The 20,228-nt window shown below is 38.1% G+C and overlaps 1 protein-coding gene across 1 annotated transcript in view; it reads left to right on the top strand.

Annotated features, from left to right (window-relative positions):
- ARFGEF2 (ADP ribosylation factor guanine nucleotide exchange factor 2) overlaps positions 1-20,040 on the top strand; it is a 36,600-nt gene extending 16,560 nt beyond the window's left edge. The window contains exons 17-39 of the mRNA XM_065645312.1: positions 230-314; positions 408-579; positions 1,712-1,863; positions 2,050-2,178; positions 2,819-2,977; positions 4,107-4,254; positions 5,204-5,303; positions 6,348-6,388; positions 6,474-6,643; positions 7,254-7,405; positions 7,561-7,733; positions 8,345-8,505; positions 9,315-9,445; positions 9,530-9,659; positions 10,044-10,179; positions 10,964-11,102; positions 11,190-11,244; positions 11,506-11,620; positions 11,869-11,999; positions 13,048-13,216; positions 13,610-13,748; positions 14,843-14,960; positions 16,530-20,040. Coding sequence (XP_065501384.1) covers positions 230-314; positions 408-579; positions 1,712-1,863; positions 2,050-2,178; positions 2,819-2,977; positions 4,107-4,254; positions 5,204-5,303; positions 6,348-6,388; positions 6,474-6,643; positions 7,254-7,405; positions 7,561-7,733; positions 8,345-8,505; positions 9,315-9,445; positions 9,530-9,659; positions 10,044-10,179; positions 10,964-11,102; positions 11,190-11,244; positions 11,506-11,620; positions 11,869-11,999; positions 13,048-13,216; positions 13,610-13,748; positions 14,843-14,960; positions 16,530-16,706 — 3,082 coding nt within the window. The 3' untranslated portion in view covers positions 16,707-20,040. The remainder of the gene's footprint in view (positions 1-229; positions 315-407; positions 580-1,711; positions 1,864-2,049; positions 2,179-2,818; positions 2,978-4,106; positions 4,255-5,203; positions 5,304-6,347; positions 6,389-6,473; positions 6,644-7,253; positions 7,406-7,560; positions 7,734-8,344; positions 8,506-9,314; positions 9,446-9,529; positions 9,660-10,043; positions 10,180-10,963; positions 11,103-11,189; positions 11,245-11,505; positions 11,621-11,868; positions 12,000-13,047; positions 13,217-13,609; positions 13,749-14,842; positions 14,961-16,529) is intronic.
- The last annotated feature ends 188 nt before the right edge of the window (positions 20,041-20,228 follow it).

The following is a 20,228-nucleotide window of genomic DNA, read 5'->3' as shown; positions in this document are numbered from 1 at the left end:
TGCAGTAATTGTTAGATTTTCACACTGTGAAGACGATTTTTTTTCCATTTTTATTTGCATTTTAAAACACTTGGGGCTTCATACATTTCTAAAGACTAATTTTAGGCTCTGTTAGCTCTTTAGTTGAATGCATAGCACTTCTGGGTATTTCTTTGCATATAGAAATAGAGCTGATGGACTGAGGAATTAGGACTCTAAAAACCTGTTTTATTTGTTTTTTCCTCCCCAGGCAAACACTGTTTGCTAGTGCTGACACTGCCTATGTTTTGGCATACTCTATTATAATGCTGACTACAGACTTGCACAGTCCACAGGTAGAAACCAAAAAAATCCAAACTTGTAGAAGTTCAGATTTGCCTGGAACTTGCATTCAAAATCTGATATCCAACCTCAATTCTTTTTTACAGGTAAAAAATAAAATGACAAAGGAGCAATACATTAAAATGAATCGAGGAATCAATGACAGTAAAGACCTGCCAGTAGAGTATTTATCCACAATCTATGAAGAAATAGAAGGAAAGAAAATTGCCATGAAAGAGACAAAAGAATACGCAATTACAACCAAGTGTAGTAAACCAAGTAAGAAGGAACTAGAAACTGGAAAGGCCACAGTGCTCTTGAACTATTGCAGTAACTCTCTGCATGGCATAGTGGAGTTCAGATGCCTTTTTGAAAACATCTTTGTGCAATACATAAATTGTATTTAGAATGGCTAATACAGATATTTGGAATGAAACTGGCTTAGTAATTACTTAATACTGCTGCTTCTGTGAAGGGAACAGCTGTGTAAGTGTATTTGGCATCATTGCAGAGAGGCACTAGAAACTAGTTTTGGTTTGGTTTTGTTTTTAAATGGAAGTGTGAGGGGGAAATGGTAGAATAACTGAAGGTGGCACTTAATTTGCAAGTTAACTTCTTGTTTTTATGTGCTAGACAGCAGGTGAGTTTTTGGTTTAGGTTGTTTTTTTCTCCCTATCAGTAGTGTGTCCTGGTTCAGAGGCTACAAGTGCAGCAGTCCATGGGATAATGTTTGAAAAGGGGAGAGATCAGAGAGTTTGTAATCTCTAGTCACCTATCCTCATCTTGACCAAATAAAGCCTTCTGTGTATAGTGTGCACTAGAAACCAGAATCCCCAGCTGTACTCTGCTTTTACTCAGAACAGCTGGTATTAATGTAATTCAAATCAGTGAACTGAGTCTTTGGCATAGTGGGTTTTTTTTTCAATGTGTTCCCTGCTGTTTGCAGGTTTCCTAGATCAAAATAGGAACCAAATTGATTTGCTTGAAAATTGAATTTGCAACTTTTAGTATAATGATCAAGAAACGCTAAGTTATTAATGTATCCAGTTGGTGAGGGCTAGTTTTGTTTTGAGGGTGTCAGCCTAAGAAGATGAAGGATTTTCCATCCATTTTTATAGTAGAGTGACATACTAGTTTATGCCTCTGACTTCCAATGACGTGGCACACAATAAAGGGCCGAATTAGTTATTTTTTTAAAGAACAAGGTCTTAAGTTGGAGTGTGTATTTTAGTGCTGGAGCTCCTTGCTTGCAACCTATGGCAGCCTCCTGAATTCTAACATTCTGGAAGATTTCCCTCTTTAGATTTCATTTACTATACCTTTATGTAACATTTTGTGATGCTCAACACAAAGACATGGAATATGCTCTTATATAAAAGAAACCAATGCAACTGTGTGGTGTTCCCCTTAGGTGTAGCTAATGAGAAGCAGCGGAGGTTGTTGTACAACCTGGAGATGGAGCAAATGGCTAAAACAGCCAAAGCGCTTATGGAGGCCGTAAGCCACGCAAAGGCTCCTTTTACTAGTGCCACTCACCTGGATCATGTCAGACCCATGTTCAAAGTGAGTGTGAAGTTCTCCTTGTCTTTTCGTTGCTAAGAGTTCTAAGCATGAAAAAAAAGTCGAAAATTACTCTGAAGAGTGAGGTAATGCACAGGTGGACTCTATGGATATATTTCGTTTCCGTTACCTAGTGTTTTGGCCTAAAATTGTAATAGATTTCTGAACTAAGTTTCTTCCTTTCTTTAGCTTGTATGGACTCCATTGCTGGCAGCGTACAGTGTTGGCTTGCAGAACTGCGATGACACAGAAGTTGCATCCCTTTGTTTGGAAGGAATACGATGTGCAATTAGAATAGCCTGTATCTTTGGGATGCAGGTTTGTATAAGACTTAGCGTGGGGCTTGCTAAGGGCAGTGTAGGCTCTGGGAGGGAATGAAGAATTACAAACAACTTATACCAGGAAAATGAAGCGTCTCATCTGCTTTCTTGAAATGGTAAAATAAAATACTAGCATCTTGGTTTAGTTTGTTTTTAAGATCTTGATACTGTCAAGCTTTCCTTTTGTTATTGAGTCTTTTAGCAGTGCCCATTGCAATAGGACAAGGAGTGATGGTTTTCAACTAAAAGAGGGGAGATGCAGGCTAGAAATGAGGAAGAAATTTTTTTACACTGAGGGTGGTGAGAGCCTGGCCCAGGTTCCCAGAGAGGTGGTGGATGAACCATCCCTGGAGACATCCCAGGCCAGGCTGGACGGGGCTCTGAGCAATGTGAGCTGGTGCAGATGTCCCTGCTCATGGCAGGGGGGCACTGGGGGAGCTGGGAGGGGCCCTTAACCCAAACCCTTCTGTGATTCTATGATTCAATTAAGAGCACTTGCGAATTTTCCTCCTACTCTCCTTCAGCTGGGAAGTGCTCTAATAGTGCCAAGTATGCGTACAAGGGAAATGGTGTAGGCATAGTAGATTTCTCCAGCTCTTCAGGGACTTGATTACAATGCTTGTTTCTCTGTCTTGCAGCTTGAACGAGATGCTTATGTACAGGCACTTGCTCGTTTTTCCTTGTTGACTGCCAGCTCCAGTATTACAGAAATGAAACAGAAGAACATAGATACCATTAAGACACTTATTACCGTTGCTCACACAGATGGCAACTATCTTGGGAACTCTTGGCATGAGGTAAAAAATTGATTAATTTAAATAGCGCAACTGTGTTGTCCTCTGAAAACTTGCAGGATTTTGTTCTTCTACTTTCTGTCTTTCGTAACTGCATTAGCCCCAGCATGAGTCAGAACCCTGTTTAGGGATGCAAGTGCATGGTTTTGTTAGTAACTTTTAAATATATGTATATCCATATATAAAATAATGCACGGCACTTTTTGCCAGATCCTATAGACACCGTATGACCAATACTGTAATTTTTGTAGGTGCTTTTGATATGCAATTAAAACCATATTAAAATCTCATTTGACTTCAGTGAATTCTGCACAGAAACTATTGCATTCTTGCTCACATAAACAAAAATATTCTAGCTCACAGGCCCAGACTTGTCTGTGCAGTGTCTGGCAACATCTATACCACAATCACATGAAAAATCAGGGTTAAAATAACTTGATGGGGGATAGGTAAGGATAGACCATCACGATTGTATGTATTTTCTTAAAGCATATTTGCCAGGGCTCTTTAATCAGATCTAAATCTGTGCTGCTCCTAAAAGGGCCATTCCTGCTGCATTGTGTTCCCTGGCAATAGTCTTTGGCTACACAGTAACATAAGATAAAAGGTTCTCTAGCTGACAAATTACTTAGGCGTGGCTTACAGCATAGCCTCACAGATGCCTGTGCTGGTCCAAGGGAAGTTGCAGTGGGGGAATAAGAGAGAAGAGCTAATCGATTTTGTGCTAATGGCAAGGCACCATTTTGGCATTTTCACTGTCTGTGTTGGAACATATGAACTCTCTAGAAGATCACCGCCAAGTTGTTTGTGTTTTTGAAGGTCGATGCTGTGAGGAGTAATAAAAAGGTTTCCTCTAGTAGTTAGACATCCAAGTTAGAATTTTTTTATACTGTTTTTTTTTTTCTCATATTGGCATGATTCATGGCAGCTGGTGATCTGGAGTGAATCACTCAACTTGATTTCCAGTTGTATTGATAATGTTTCAGGTACATCAAAACTGTTATCATTGTCAAAGTTGTTTTAAAGGTAAGAGAACCTGGGAAGGTTATAAATATTAAACATAAATATATGTTAGGAATAAAAATATAATAGTATCCAGAAACTCAAATGTTTAAGTATCTTTTGCTTTCAGATCTTGAAATGTATTAGTCAGCTGGAACTAGCACAACTTATAGGAACTGGAGTGAAAACTCGGTACTTATCTGGCTCTGGGCGTGAAAGGGAAGGAAGCATCAAAGGCTACGCATCTGGAGGGGAAGAGTTTATGGGTCTGGGATTAGGTAAGATTATAATCTTGAAATTCACAGATGCACATATAAGTGAATTACGATGGCTAAGAAAGATCAGCGTTATACTAAAATATATTTACTTGCTTCCAGGTGAAGCTATATTGGATTATTGAAACTTAAAAAAATTGGACTGTCATATTTTAAGGTGTATATATTTTAAGATGATTTTAAGATTAGTAATTAGCAAACACGTTTTAACTTTGTAATTGGGTTAAGATATTTAACAAAACTCCTCCAGATTTATTTGCTGGAACATGTTGTTGTCAAGACTGTTTTACCATACTTACTAAGTCATGGTTTTGTTACCAGTATTAACAGTTCTTTCTTTTTACACTCTGACTTTAATAGTAAAAAAGACGTTAATCTTTAGGAGCTAATAGGTGTTTCAATGATTGATAATTGGTTTTCCGAAGGAATTTTTTTACATCTGCATGTTGGTCTTGCTGTTCCAGTTCCTATTGTTGCTGCATTACATGCAAGAAACAAACCTTAGATTTCAAGCTGTAAATTAGAGGGATAAGGCAAGTTGCACACATTTTAATTTGAAAATACTCTGTAGTTGATGCTACACATTATGATAATGATACTGAATATGATAGAACTGTGCTTAGCATTAACTACTTGTATCTCACTTAGAGTTAGTATTTTAAAGCAATATTGTGTCGTTTCCAATTTTTATTAACAGCATACATCATTGTAACTTAAACGTGATGGTCAATACACAATGCCCTAAGGAAAAAAAAAAGACATACTTCTTACCAGATGTTTAATTTTTTAATAATCTGGCACCGATCTGGCAAAGGCACCTTCTGCTCCATGTAAATTACAAGCTAATTGAAAGCAGTAGTCATCATCTTTGTCTACTTGTATAAAGCTGGGCTGAATATATAGTCATGATTTCATGATCCTGAAGACTGGTTTGTAATTACTTCTGTTGCAGGTAACCTCGTTGGAAGTGGAGCTGATAAACGGCACATGGCAAGCATTCAAGAGTCCGTGGGAGAGACCAGTTCCCAGAGTGTAGTGGTAGCGGTCGACAGGTACTGAGAATATAATCTCTTGCTGGGAAAATGCGAGTTGAAGTTACTGAAGTTAGATTGGTATTACCATATTTAGCTATTTTTGTTTTACAAATCTGTCCAATACTTGTCTCTAACTTGTGTGTGTGTTTTCTGTGTATTTGTTGTGGCTTGTTTGGGGTGTTTTTTTCTCTTTTCTTTGACTTAGCCTGAACAGGACAAATATCTGAAATGAATAAATGCTCTTATTCTAGTAAATCCTGCTATTTTCTTTGGTCTTATGAACTTCAGTATTTTGGCATTTCTTTAGTTGCTGTTATTCAGCTCTTTATTTATTAGTCACTGCATTCTTGTCAAAATCATTATCTTTCTCATCTGTCCTTCTAAAGTGTTAGTCTAAAGAGATGCTTCTGTCATAAACCATGTGTTAGAAGGGGACGTTTTAATAATAATTTAAACTGCTGGGCAAGTATGTAGAATCATACATTCAGACTTGTGGTATTTATTGTACCATAAATACATCTATTACCATATCAAAGTCTAAAAGATTTGGGAACATTCTCCACTAATCGGTGTTCTGTATGGACTACAGTCAGTGGTCAGATGTCCTCTCAAGAGTCTGAGTGGAAGGAAGGACAATGGTGCACCCGTGGTCTCTTTCTGCTCTCTGTTTTTGTGGCCACAACTTACAGTGTTCTTGAACTGTGCGAAGATCAAGTAGGTGGCTGGCATCCAGTAAAGTCTTGCAGCAGAGCTTTCTTGGTGTCTTTTTAGTCTCCCTATGAAATTTAACATACTGTCACCCAAACGAGTGTTCCAGCACTATTTGCCCTGAATAAAAATGTGAGCCCATGTCTGCCTGCGGTGCAGAAGGAGCATAGTAAACTGTGACTTGCGGCAGGGGAGAGAAGGCTTAGACCAGGAGAAGGACATGAACTGCTGCCCAGGAGTAAGGATAAAACAGTTGCAGAGTTCATGGCATGGAGGGTTGATTGTAAAACCTCCAGATGTGCTGATAGACTCTTGTGGATGTGCAGCTAAAACTGCTACTCATTTCTTCCATAGGATATTTACGGGATCAACGAGGCTGGATGGAAACGCAATAGGTATGTGTGTATGCTGACTGTTTGGGTTACAGGAACTCTCGCAATGTAGCATCCTGAACTGACAGTAATGTGTTTTAATGCCCAGTTGACTTTGTCCGATGGCTGTGTGCTGTGTCCATGGATGAGTTGGCTTCCCCACACCATCCACGCATGTTCAGCCTGCAGAAGATAGTGGAGATATCGTATTACAACATGAACCGCATTAGGCTGCAGTGGTCAAGGATTTGGCATGTGATTGGAGATCACTTCAATAAGGTACTTATTAAAATCAAGTTACAGAACATGTATGAATAACTGGACTTCTTTAATCAGCTTTTTCCTTTTATGGTCTCAGTGGTGTAGGTTGTGATATCAAGAGAAAAAAAATCAATTAAAGGCGTCTAAAGGAAACACGTGTTTAAAATTTAAAGTATAGAAATAGGAATGCTTATGGGTATGACTTTAATCACTTTATTATATGATTTTGTATTTGTAGTTTTATGCCATTGTCTTATCTTTCTGGTCAAATGCCAAGGTGGTCTTTCTTGAAAATATGTACAGATGATCCTGGAACAATAAAGTTACCTTCCTTGGGAAACTATAGCATGTTTGGGTGGGTTTTTTTTACACTAAGATTTATTTTGTTTTTTAGTTTCTAGCTGGCCATTATAGTTCTGCACTTGTTGCATGCAAAATCCATGGGTCTCTTTGGTTGGAGCAAATGACTACATAAGCCCTTTTTGAAAGTAACCCCCATCTTCTAAATATCTGAAAACCAGAAAACCATGCTAGTGATGTCTAGTGGACTGACATGAAACTTGAATGATGAATTTGTTACTCATAACTAATACATTAGCTGGTGTTTGAAAATCTGTTTTTCTTCTAGGTTGGATGTAACCCTAATGAAGATGTCGCCATCTTTGCAGTAGACTCATTAAGGCAGCTGTCAATGAAATTTCTTGAGAAGGGAGAGTTAGCCAACTTCCGCTTCCAGAAAGACTTCCTAAGGCCTTTTGAGCATATTATGAAGAAAAACAGGTGTGATGCACTGCAAGTTCTGTTAGCTTGCTTTAGTCCTGCTTAAAGATGTTACTTGGTGTGGGTTAGATTGTCACGTAAATGGAAGTGGCCCAGGTGCTTTGTGCTGGCATAAAATTGTGCCATTTGTGAAAGTCTCAATTTTCTTTTTTAAGATCTCCAACTATTCGGGACATGGTAATACGCTGTATTGCTCAGATGGTGAATTCTCAAGCTGGTAATATTCGTTCAGGATGGAAGAATATCTTTGCAGTCTTTCATCAAGCAGCATCAGACCATGATGGGAATATTGTGGAACTGGCCTTCCAAACCACAGCACACATAGTTAGTAAGTAATGCTTGGTATATGTGGGTATCCAAATTAGCTTAGCTGCTGTGATTCTTGTTAAAAAACCTATCTGAATAAGACACTTGTATTTCCAGGTAAATAAACACAAGATTTTGCAGCCAGGCTGTTTAAACTCTGCAGCTAGGTCTTACTCATTAAGTCTTCTGATTACTACGGGCAGGAATAACTAGATATAGATATCCTGCTATAGAACTCTGGAAGTTTGAAATAGATTCAATAAGTCTGTATGTTGCCCCATCTGTCACAATAAGTTTTTCTGGATTAAACATCACATTTCACAAGCTTCCATGCTGATTCAGTATCATATGGTGGGGATCATAAAGCTTGTGACACTGATATGTGCCTGCTTATAGAGTTTAATTCATGTAGTCTACCTGCTCTAAAAGTATATTTTTAAGAACATCCTGCCACCGCTTTCCAAGAAAAACAACCAACTCAAATATTCTTGAAATAGACCTTCAGTCTGGTCCTTTTTATGTTTGTCTGTTTGTTAGTGATGTGCTATGGCCGACAGCTGTAGATCAATGCCAGTTTATCTATGGATTGCAATATCACTAGATTTTTAAAATGTATTTGTTCGTTCTTTGCAGCAAATATTTTTCAACAGCACTTTCCAGCAGCAATTGACTCATTTCAGGATGCAGTGAAATGTCTTTCTGAGTTTGCCTGTAATGTTGCATTTCCGGACACCAGCATGGAAGCTATTAGACTTATTCGGTATTGTGCCAAATATGTTTCAGAACGACCACAGGTATTTTCTTTTAATTTTTACCCTGATGTATTTTTACGCTATCTTCCACTGTTAAACTGAGGCTAATCTTGTAACTAAAAGAGCTTTCAGACTCAAACTTCAGTCTCCCAGCAGCATTTGTATTAAAAGCTTATTCAGAGTTAGGAGTAATTTTGTTATTATGTAAGCAGTTAGCTAGGACTAGCTAAAAAAAATTAAGTCTTATCAGTTCAAATTTGAAATAACTGAATGAAATAGTCCTTTTTTTTATAGTGTTATGATGACCTGGAAAACAATACTTCTTGTTCTATCGCACTAATTATATCTAGTTAAAATGGTTACAAACATATTTTTCTACATCAGTCTGTTGCGTGACTACTTAACATAATCACTTAGCTGAAAAGAGTTAGATGGCAGTTCATGTTACCATTCCAAGATGTGCATGCTGGATCTAATATGCCAGGAAAGTGTAGAATTGGTTGATGCCAAACTTAGATTTCCTTATTACCTATATTTATATAATTGTTGCCTGTCAAACTTGCTTCCTAAAGTCCAAACCTCTGCAACTTGTAAAGCCTTTAGTAGGACTTCAGTAAAACGGATTTAAGTATTTATTTTCCCTTTTTTTTTTCCCCCCCAGTATTTTCACAGATAGATATGTCTCAGATTTATACTTCATTTTGCAGGCTGAGTGTTACAGTAGGAACTAAGCTAACTTTTCAAGCCTGTCTGTGCCACTAGTAGTATCTAAATCTGTCATAATTAAAGATTTTTGAGATTTTTTTGTGTTTTTTTTTTTTTTAATCTTTATTTTCCTGCCCATCTCCAAGGTACTAAGAGAATACACAAGTGATGACATGAATGTTGCTCCTGGGGACAGAGTATGGGTCAGAGGATGGTTTCCCATTTTATTTGAACTTTCTTGTATCATCAATCGTTGCAAATTAGATGTTCGAACAAGGTAATAAAGCTTTTTTTTTTAAATTCAGTTAGTGAAGAGATCACAGGTATGCATTTTAACATATTTTCCTCTATTTGTTTATAGAGGCTTAACAGTGATGTTTGAAATAATGAAGAGTTATGGCCATACCTTTGAAAAGCACTGGTGGCAAGATCTGTTCAGAATTGTGTTTAGGATTTTTGATAACATGAAACTCCCTGAACAACAAACAGAGGTAAAAACAAAACCACACACACAAAACCCAAACAGAAAGCAAACGTTTGAGTTGTTTTAAGAACTGACACAGTCGAGGCAGCAGATTATTGTTTGTGTCATCAGTGTACGTCCACCACACGCTGCCGCAAGCGTCATGATCTGTTGTGTTCTGCGGCACGTGTGAAACTTCTCATACAACACTACCCAGTGACGTGTCTGTCTGCTTTGTCTGTGTATTTTCAAGGAGAATATTCACAGTTCGTTGTGAAAATGTGTAGTTTTCTGAACAGTATTCATGTGGCCAACTAAATGCTTCTCGCAAGACCTCTGCAGTAGTGAAGCCAAGCTCTGTCCTCACAGGAAAACCCACATAACAACACTTCTCATTTTTTTTTCCTCATAGAAATCTGAATGGATGACCACTACATGCAACCATGCACTTTATGCGATCTGTGATGTATTTACGCAATTTTATGAAGCTTTAAATGAGATCCTCCTTCCTGACATACTTGCACAGTTACACTGGTGTGTAAAACAAGGTAGATTATTTATTTCTATCTTTGGATTAATGTATTTTTTAAATGCTCATTACTTAAGAAGGGGAAAGTTCACAGAATTTTGGAAGAATAAAAACTACCATTAGGACGATATGTTATGTAATAGATGCATGCAGTGTCTTAAATATTTGAGCATCATTCTATTCAATCAGTTAGTTAATGTGTTTATAATGTGTTCATGGTGCTACTGTGACAGAGCAAATGCTTTTAAAGAGTTGTGTTAATCTTCTGCCAACCACCTTTCACCATTTGGCTGCATGGATAAAATACCACATTTATTCACACATATACATGTATGCATTCTGATTTTTTTTTTTTTTTCCCTCCCCCCTGCCCTTCTTTCAACCATCTAATACTTTAAGATATGACTTTCTAAAGAAAGTCTTTTGGGCTCCAACTCTTATGCCTGAAATCCTGCATGTCACTAGCACGGAATGTGGAGGGACTACCTTGCAGGAAATCATAAGTTTCTGATGGGCGCTTTTCCTGCCTTTGTCTCACCGTGTGCTTCCTTTCTGCTTCTCTCCTGTCCTTTGTCTTCTGTGTTTGGATTTCAATCTCATTAAGTCTATTTTTAAACATTATTGTTTATTCAGTAGGTTCCTAAGCTTGATATTATTGTAATATTCATTATAAGGAGGCTTTGAGTTCAGATATCATGCATTTCACAGTATTGGTTAAAATGTTTAATGGAGCAGTAATAGAGAATGCTTGATTTTTCACTGATATTGTGGGAGTTAATAATTATGGAACGTTTCTTTCACAGATAATGAGCAGTTGGCTCGATCAGGTACAAACTGCCTAGAAAACCTGGTAATACTAAATGGACAGAAATTCAGCCCTGAAGTCTGGGGCCAGACGTGCAATTGTATGCTAGAAATCTTCAAAACTACTATTCCTCATGTGTAAGTTCATGAACTTAGTTCTCATGCTAATACCTAATTCCAGGGTAACAATATTTACTTTTTAACCTTTTTTTTAACTTTGTGAAGCTTGCTGACGTGGAGGCCTGCGGGAATGGAGGAAGATTCGGCTGAAAAACACTTGGTAAGAGTTAATTCAGTGCAGCAAAGTAACTTGAAGGGTTGTGTGTTAGGTTAGCTTTCAAAACATTTTATTGTAGTAAATACACTTAACCACAAATACTGGAATTGCCATTAGCTTGTATTTGGTGTCACTGTAAAAGAAGATACAAAGAATGGATGCAGGAAGCCTTTGAATCTAAGATTAGTGATGTAATCTGAAAACTGATAGCTGGTTGGTAGTTAGTATTTGGGATTGCTAGAAGTGTTCTGCATTCTTTTCTAGGATTTAGACCTAGATCACCAGTCTTTAAGCAGCATGGATAAAAATGCTTCAGAAAGAGGACAAAGTCAATTTTCAAATCCAACAGATGAAAGCTGGAAAGGTGGTCCTTATACAAGTAAGGAAAACGTGCAAGTTTATTAAATGAACTCTTATACCTTCTCTTAGTCCACTTCTGTAGCCCTATAGAGAAATTTTTGGGGCACTTGTAACTCGTTTTTATGCTTTGCAGAGAAATGTTATCTTTATAAGATAATTCACATAATCACTAAATATCAAAATGCTAATGGTAATGTGTTTTGCTAACCTGTTGTAAGTGAATTGTCCTAAGTTACTTCTGAAACTTGTCTTACTCCATTTCATCAGACCAGAAACTATTTGCTGGCCTCCTTATCAAGTGTGTGGTACAGCTGGAATTGATACAGACCATTGATAACATAGTGTTCTATCCAGCAACAAGCAAGAAGGAAGATGCCGAGCACATGGCTGCAGCTCAGGTACCATCAGACTTATTTCTAACCTTGTGGCAGTACTATTTCATGCTCTGAAGTGTGTTTACAAAATAGAGCATATAGTCCCTTCCTTTTTGTAACTCTCAGAACTATCTTGAATGTGTGTAGTGTTGCTCTTAAGCTGTGATTTTTTTTTTTTTTTGACTGCCTCGTTTCTTGCACATTGGATTATTATATTACTATTACTTTTATTATGAATATAATATATTGTTGTTTTTATAATGAATACACACTCATCAAGAATGTTTTTTCTTTGTTTGTTTTGGGGAGAGTGTTCTTCCCTGTTATTTAGCCTGGCTTCATTTAGCCACAGCTGAGGCTTTGCTCAGCTTCTAGGTGTTTACACAGGAGGAGATGCAGAAGTCGAACTTCAGCAAGGTGAAAGATCAAGATTTAACTCCTTAACCTGCCTCAGAAAGGTCCTTGTCCCTAAAATTCTGATTCTAGGAAATAGTGCAAGGTTGCTCTTGGCTACGCTACTAAAGCCGTGGGCTAGAAGCTTAGGGCAGTGCGTTCAGGTAGTGTTTGGGGGATGGTATAGATAAATTCCTGATGAAGTTACCTGAAAATATTGACCAATTTTAATGAAACTTGACATTAGCCAAAGATGGGGGATTTCTACACTGTGCAACATTGAAACTTGCACTATTTTTATGGTTCATTTTGATGTTTTTCAGAATTTAGCAGACCTACTCAGCTCCTAGGGGTGAGGAAATATGCAATATTGAGTTGCTGTGACTTCATTATGCTTTGATAAGGGAGGTTCTTCCTTTGTTGTTCTTCTTTTTTTTTTTCTTATTAATAACTAGGATAGATCATAATTTCTGTCTTTTAAAAGATCCTACTGAAAAGAGTACAACTCTGGTATTTGACAGGACCGTTCTGCTGTGGTGTATCGCGCTGATATTTCACTTGTATCTAGAAATGGAATCTGGAGTTAGTGTTGTATGGTCTGTGAAGTACCAAAGTCTCTTACACTTATATAGAAAGAACGTTATTGACAATCCCCTCTCTCTCTCTTTCTTTCCTTTAGCGAGATTCACTGGATGCAGATATCCACATTGACACAGAAGATCAAGGAATGTATAAGTACATGTCTTCACATCACCTCTTTAAGTTACTAGATTGTCTGCAAGAGTCTCATTCATTTTCAAAAGCCTTTAATTCAAATTATGAACAGCGAACTGTGTTATGGAGAGCAGGTGAGGCTGTTATTTTTAGTTTAATAAAGATACTGAGCTCCATTTATAGCTTGAGCTATCAAGATATGAAGGTGTATCATTGCAATAATCTCTAGTTAATCTGGCAGTGGTGTGTATTTTTATTACTTGTCTCCTTCCTGATAACTTGAATAATTCTGTTTGCTAAATTATCTGCTCTTTTGATTAAGTAGAAGTACACATTTGGTGCTGCTGTAGTTAAATGTCTTCATAAGAATAACTTAGGTCTCAGTCAAAATCAAGGAGGAGGAAACACTATCCAGATAGGAAATCATTACTGTTCACTATGGGAGGTATTGTTGATAAAATTCACCTCTTGGCGAGTAACCACAAACATGGATGTTCCCTCTGTCCCTCTGTTCAAATGATTTCTAGGGTTCAAGGGTAAATCAAAACCCAATCTCTTAAAACAAGAGACCAGCAGCTTGGCTTGTTGCCTGAGAATCCTCTTCCGAATGTACGTGGATGAAAACCGCCGAGACTCCTGGGACGCGATACAGCATCGGCTGCTGAGGTAAGAGCAGCGGCTTCGATCTGGTGCGTTCCGTTTCCAGCCAGCATGGTGCATCCCTGGATACAAGTGTTCTGGTTTCAGTTGCTCAGCAGAGCATGCGAAGTATATAAAGATATAGATATGACCACTCTTTATTAAAAGTCAATTTAGCAACATGGAAGCAATCTACTTGGAATAAATGAAGCACCTTCTTGCCTGACGTAAGCTTTTCTTTACAGAAGTGGTGGGTATGAATACTTTTTGCATCTGAGTACATACTGATATTCAGAGGCATAATAGGGTACAGTAATGTAAACAGTGCATGGTAAGATGCTGTGTATCTGGGACTTAGGTAAACATAGAAAATTACGCTAAATAAATATGAAAGGGTATTATGGTCCCCTTTATTTGGAAAGTGATTTGTTAGTACATGAAAGTTCAGAGTACTAATGTCTAATCAGATGTAGAGAACTCTTAAAGTTGCTATTGGCATTAATACAGTGGATTTCAGTACCATTCTGATTTGGGAGCACCTAATGGACAGATTAATCTTTTTAGTGTGTAAAAGAAGAGGTTCTGTTCCCTCTTTAATTAAAACAGCACTCCAAAAATAAGCCATAGTAAGTGGTACAGTTTGTACTGTGTGTTAACAGTCTACAGCATGGACCAAAATTTTATTAATACAATAGTAATCCCTCTTTAATCTGTGATGCTGAGCTCTGCAGATCTTTACTAAAGCAGTTGAGATTTGGAGGGAGAACTTTCATGTTGTTAAGCTGTCCTGGTGTAAGGGTCCAGAAATAACGTTTGCAGGTTGAAGGTGACAACACTTAATTACAGTTTATGAGGAAAATCAAACTCTTCCATCTCTGACTCCATAGTTCTTTGTTGACAACATAAAAACTATTTCAGTTCGGTCATCTGTAACAACCACTGTAAGAGAAAAATCATTGAGACAAATTTGTGTAATTAAAGCTGCATATGACTGAAAACTTTGCCATGGAAATGCATCTTGTTTGAAAACAAAATGCACTACGAGAGGACAAACAGTGCATGTTATAGAATTTTTTTGTGAGTTTTCTTTATGAATTGTCTGAACTGTGTAATCTCTTTAGTGTATGCAGTGAAGCCCTGGCATATTTTATTACTGTGAACTCAGAAAGCCACAGAGAAGCTTGGACCAATCTCCTCCTGCTGCTTTTAACAAAAACATTAAAAATCAGTGATGAAAAGGTAAGAATAGGCTGGAAGTCACGTCTGTTTGCATTCAGGTATTTTTTCATTTCTGCTCCTGTTGAATTCAATCTTTATCTGTATTGCAAAGTGGCTTGCTTATTCACATAGCATGTACTCTCCTTGAAATACAGTAATCGTTACATTTCCTGTTCTTCCAAGAATTCCACACTGTAAAAAACCAGACTGTATCCATGAAATTCACAGTTGTGCAGAAACACTGATAGAACTTCTGCAGAGCTTTCACATAAAAGCACAGTGAGTGCACAATAAGGGCTGGGTTTGTGCTGTACCACAGCTGCACGAGAATAGTGGAGGTAAATTTCACCACTGTAAACTTGGAATTCTGGTTCCTTGACAGTGATGGCAAAAAATAATTCTCAGGATCTTGGCCTTTTTGTGGAAAAGGTGAATGCAAATATTCACTACATTAGGACATGTAGAGAAACTTCCAGAAGTTGCTTACTTTTTTTTTTAAGCTTTCCAATATTGTTGAGTTTAATCTTGTTTTAAAGTATGTTGTTTTTTTTTTTCTGGTGATATTTTTTTTTTTCCTTATCTTGCAAAGTGTGTCATTTTACTTTACTCTTGTGTAGCTTGGTATGTTTTATTGCAATTTACCAATATCTTAAGAAATTAGTGTGGTTACGGTGTGGTGTGAGAGTAGTCTTAATTCTTTGTAGATAAAACGGCGACTTGGCCATTCCTTAGTACATAATCCCAGTATCTTTTTATTATAAAATTTCTGTGGTGAAATAAAGAGTTCCATCAACTTTCCCTGTAACTAATACTGAGCATTATTAGAAAAGCAATAGAGGACAAACCAAATTTCTTGTTGTGTAAATTCATGTCAGGTTAGCATCTTAAAACACCGTTTGCAATTCTGCTGCCCCGTATCAGAAGGGGTGTAATGGAGCTGAAAAGGGTTGGGAAAGTGCAACAGGAATAAGGACACGGACTGGCTCCCATACATGGAGCTCTGTGTAGGTTGGACTTTACTCAGTTATCTCTTATCTATAAAATAAATTAAAATGAGAGGTGCATAAAGTCATTATTAGCAGAAAGAGGGGGAAAGGACATACTGGAACAGACAGTGAATGAGTTCTGGAGATGGCAAGTCACTGAAGGGGGGGAAAAAGCCACCCACACGTAATGGAGATACTTCTTCACACCCTGGTTCAGCCATGCAAGGCTTTGTTATGTGCTGCGGGTGATATTTTATAGAGGCTGGAGAAGCAAACTGGACAAATTCACATCAGTGCGGACAAGTAGTCCCTGGTACCACCCCCAGCCTGAGAAATCCCTGAACCACCCAACACGTGTCAGCGTCAGAGGGCAGCGATGCCCCGGGCCCGCAGGCTCCGCTGCCCAGGGCCCGCCGGGCTCCGCCACGGCCGCTGCCCAAAACAGACGCGGGGCTTCATGGCCCTTTGGCCACCCAGGGGAGCCTTCCATTGGGTGAGACCTTGTGTTTTAACAAGTTGGTGTAGCCATGAACGTGGCAAAAACTCCGTGCTTTCCTATAGTAATAGAGAATAACATTCTTTCTTTTAATCTCTTCTTTGATAGTTTAGGGCACATGCTTCAACGTATTATCCATACTTGTGTGAAATCATGCAGTTTGACCTGATTCCCGAGCTTCGAGCTGTGCTGCGGAAGTTCTTCCTGCGTATAGGTGTTGTGTTCAAAATCTGCGTAACAGAGGAGCAGATACGGACAACTGGGATGAACTTACCTTCGTGGTAGCCCGAAGTAGGGTCGCTTACTTGGGCTTGTACATAAAGCGATGTTCCAGAGATGGATTAAAGTGGGTGGGAAGAAACGGGACCCTGGTGTTTCAACACAGCAGCAAGTTACTCTTACCACAATGGCATTTGGGGAGGAGGAAAAAAAATCCTGTTCTGTCCATCCTACAAAACTATCAGCAGTTTTATTTAAATTATTGCTTACAAAGTTAATACAGTAGATGTAAAGTCTCTTTGTTTCAATGCTTGTCATCCTTATGATCAAGTCTGTCTCTTCTAGTCTGTTATCGATTGTTCGGTCTTGCATCCCAGCTAAACCCGATAAATCAGCTGGACTCCTCAGTAGAAATTATGCCCCTTGGAAATAATGACTATAGTTGTATAGCCTTGTGATGTTAGCACATGTGTTCATAATAAACTGTACTGCAGTGGCTGAAGACCACCTTAGATCATTCTGGGTTTTTCTTTGTGTGTACATGACTAGACCAGGTAGCGTGTTACAGTTTTTGAAGTGGACAGCCTGTAGGATATTTGGGGAAAGGGTTTTCCTCCTGTTTAGGAAGTAATTTTTACAAGCTTTTTTAATATCAGTGCTTCATCTTCTGAGCCTTATTTTTGTTTTCATGGCAGGTTTTACATCAGGAGCACACAACAGCATCTACTCTATTTAGCTTGTTAGTCTTGAGTTAAAGGCATTTAAAACCACAAGCAAACCACAAAACCAAACAAACTTTAAAACTTTCTATTTACTTTCATACATTGCCGGATCGTGGACAGAGCAGATACAGTAATATTAAAAACAAAGTTCAGAACAAATAAATGCACCTTTTTTTACCCTTGACTATAGTGTATTTAGTAGTAATTGTGTCTGTTTAGCAAGAAGGGGTCCTGTCCTTAAGATGTATCAGGTTCTGTCTCTCTTTACTGCAGACCTGCAACTTCCAATTTGTCATCTTGTGCAAATTATTTTTGTTCTCAACTATTAGTTCCTATTGTGATCTAAAAGAAAACTGAATTCCCGTGAAACTGTTCCAGCAAAATTAAACTTAAGTACATTTATGTAGTATAAGAGTTACCAATACGTTTTGATGCTTTGAAGGCAGCTGTGAAGGAAACCTGAGTTAACACTGCAGCTTCACTTACCCTAGAGGTTTTTCTTTCTTTCTTCAAAATGCAGCAGTTTTCTGTGACGACAGTTTCCATGATAGAATGCCAGTTTACAGTTGACGTACTGTAGGACTGCGGTCTCGCCTTTGAACTAATTTTAATTTCAAGTTTTAAGATTTCTCTGAAGTGGAAGAGTGTGCCAGTATGGGAGGAGAGGTTCCACTTCCTAAAATAATGTCAACAAAGGTGTTACATCAACTGCTATGCTATCCGTATTAGCCAAACCTCAAATACAACAGTATTAAAAAACCCACCACACCCAAACCAAAACAATCTACTTGAACGGCATTAAGCGTTTAACCTGTTATTTTGCTTTTCGAGTTTCCTGGGAGGGTGGTTCTAGGTGAGGTTGTCTCGGGATATTCCACACTCAGAGCTATTGAGATTGTTGGTTTTTTTTTTTGGTGAGCTATATCCAAAGGATTCATACGGTGCTCTTCTGTAAATTGGCTTGTTCTATATAAGCATTGTTAGGGAATGGTTTTGCAGTCAATGGTAGTAGTAAGGCTTTCACATTTTTATTTTTACTTTTTATTTTTAACCAAAGAAAAATAAATGGTGGTTGTAGCTCTTTAACTTTTAAATGCCTATTACATTGTCTGTACACTAATATTTAGTAGAAAGGAATATATGGCTCTATTTTACAATTTTAAAAGACTGAAAAATAAGTAGTGCTGATATTTAACTTGCTGCATTTGCAATGTCCTTTTGTGTTGCATTTAGTAGAGTGGATCATTCCCTGGTAACGTCACTTCATCAGTTACACTAAAAATTAAGTATTTATTTTAATTCTATTTAAATCTGTAGGAATAGGCTAATCCTTTTCTTCCTGTTCTAGATAGTCCTGAAGAAAATATTTTAAAACTTTCATTTCTCATATTTTGAATGTCACAGCTTCACTGAATGTATACCCTTACCTCTTACCAAAACACAAACTTCCAACAGTTGCATGCTTTTTCTGTATGTTACAGTTTTGAAAGCCTTACAGCTCACGTCTTGAAACAAATCTCTGAATTTTCAGCTCTTAAGTTAGAGTAGCGTTGTGGGGCTTTCTTTACTGTGGCGTGCAGCATTTGTACTGTCTCTACAGATAGAATAAGGGCCTTTAATCGATCCTTTCCTTCAGCCTTAGTTCTGAGACTGTTCTTTTACTTCAGTAAAGCTGTTGTGGTATTTATACCAGTTATAAACTGCTGAAATAGGCACGTGACATCAAAACATCCCAGACTGTGTAGCGCGTGGAGGAGAAGAGGGGCTGGAACGCAGCTGGATTGTAACAGCCTTAACCCCGTCCGTTTTGTGGAATCCACCATCCATCCTGAAGCAATAACAGTGGTCTGTCAAGTGCAATACCTGAAACGGTTGTACCGCGTCGGCTGTTCGGTTTCCCTTACCCGGCCCGAGAGCTCGGAGCCCACGGGCAGCTCAGCGGGGCTGCGAGCGCCGAGCCGCTCACACCGGCGGAGAACCAGGGCCCGCGTCGGCACCTCCCGCCCGGCATCCAGACACCTGCGATACCTGCAGGACTTAGACTCCTACAGCAGTGGTATGCAACGAATTAAACTATAAACCGATCCACCTATAATGGTATAAATACGGAGACTGCATGGTATTTGTTATTCTTATTTCGGAGCCCTCTAGGCAATAGGCAGGGGGAGGATGCCAATGAGGAAAACCTAAAAACTTCCTTTCAAGTTGATTCTGTTGTCTTAGAGTACAAAACCCCATTATTTTTACAGTGGTTTGTTATCCACGTCTCACTTTTGGAATTGTGAACAGAACAATCTAAACCAATGTCCACTAATACAAGCAAACAACCCCCAAATTTTAGCTGTCTTACTAGTGAGAATGATTAAAAATATGTAACTTCGAGTCTGAAGTAGAACTAAGTTTTTTGCAGAAGTGCAGCTCCCTTTAATATGTAAATTCAGTTTGTTCAGCACCTTTAATGTTATTTCTGTGTAAAATGTATGTTTTCACATATTTAAAATGCCTAAGTTTTTTGAAGATCTCCATATTAAGTGCATTTACTATCAATAATTTAAAGAGCGTTCCTTGCCCAGTGGATGTATACATTTTTGAGAGAATACCAAAATTATATAATACGAAAAAGAACTATGTAAAGTTTTCTACATGAAGATACTATGTATAATACTGTTATAATATTCCATGCTTTAATCAAGTGGTTAATCAATAAAGTTTTAAGAAGTGTTGCTTGTTTTTTCCATGTAGTTTTATTAGCCTGCTCTGTTCAATGGGAGAGTTTGTCACTGATGAGAGTACGGGGCTTCACTTCTAGGGGGTGATGGGGTTTTTTGGTTGGTTTTGGTTTTTTTCCCTCCTTTTTCCTTTTTTT

The sequence above is a fragment of the Caloenas nicobarica genome, chromosome 15, assembly GCF_036013445.1.
Source record: "Caloenas nicobarica isolate bCalNic1 chromosome 15, bCalNic1.hap1, whole genome shotgun sequence".
Taxonomy (NCBI): domain Eukaryota; kingdom Metazoa; phylum Chordata; class Aves; order Columbiformes; family Columbidae; genus Caloenas; species Caloenas nicobarica.
The sequence above is the reverse complement of the archived record's forward strand: the minus strand, read 5'-3'. Positions and strand labels throughout refer to the sequence as shown.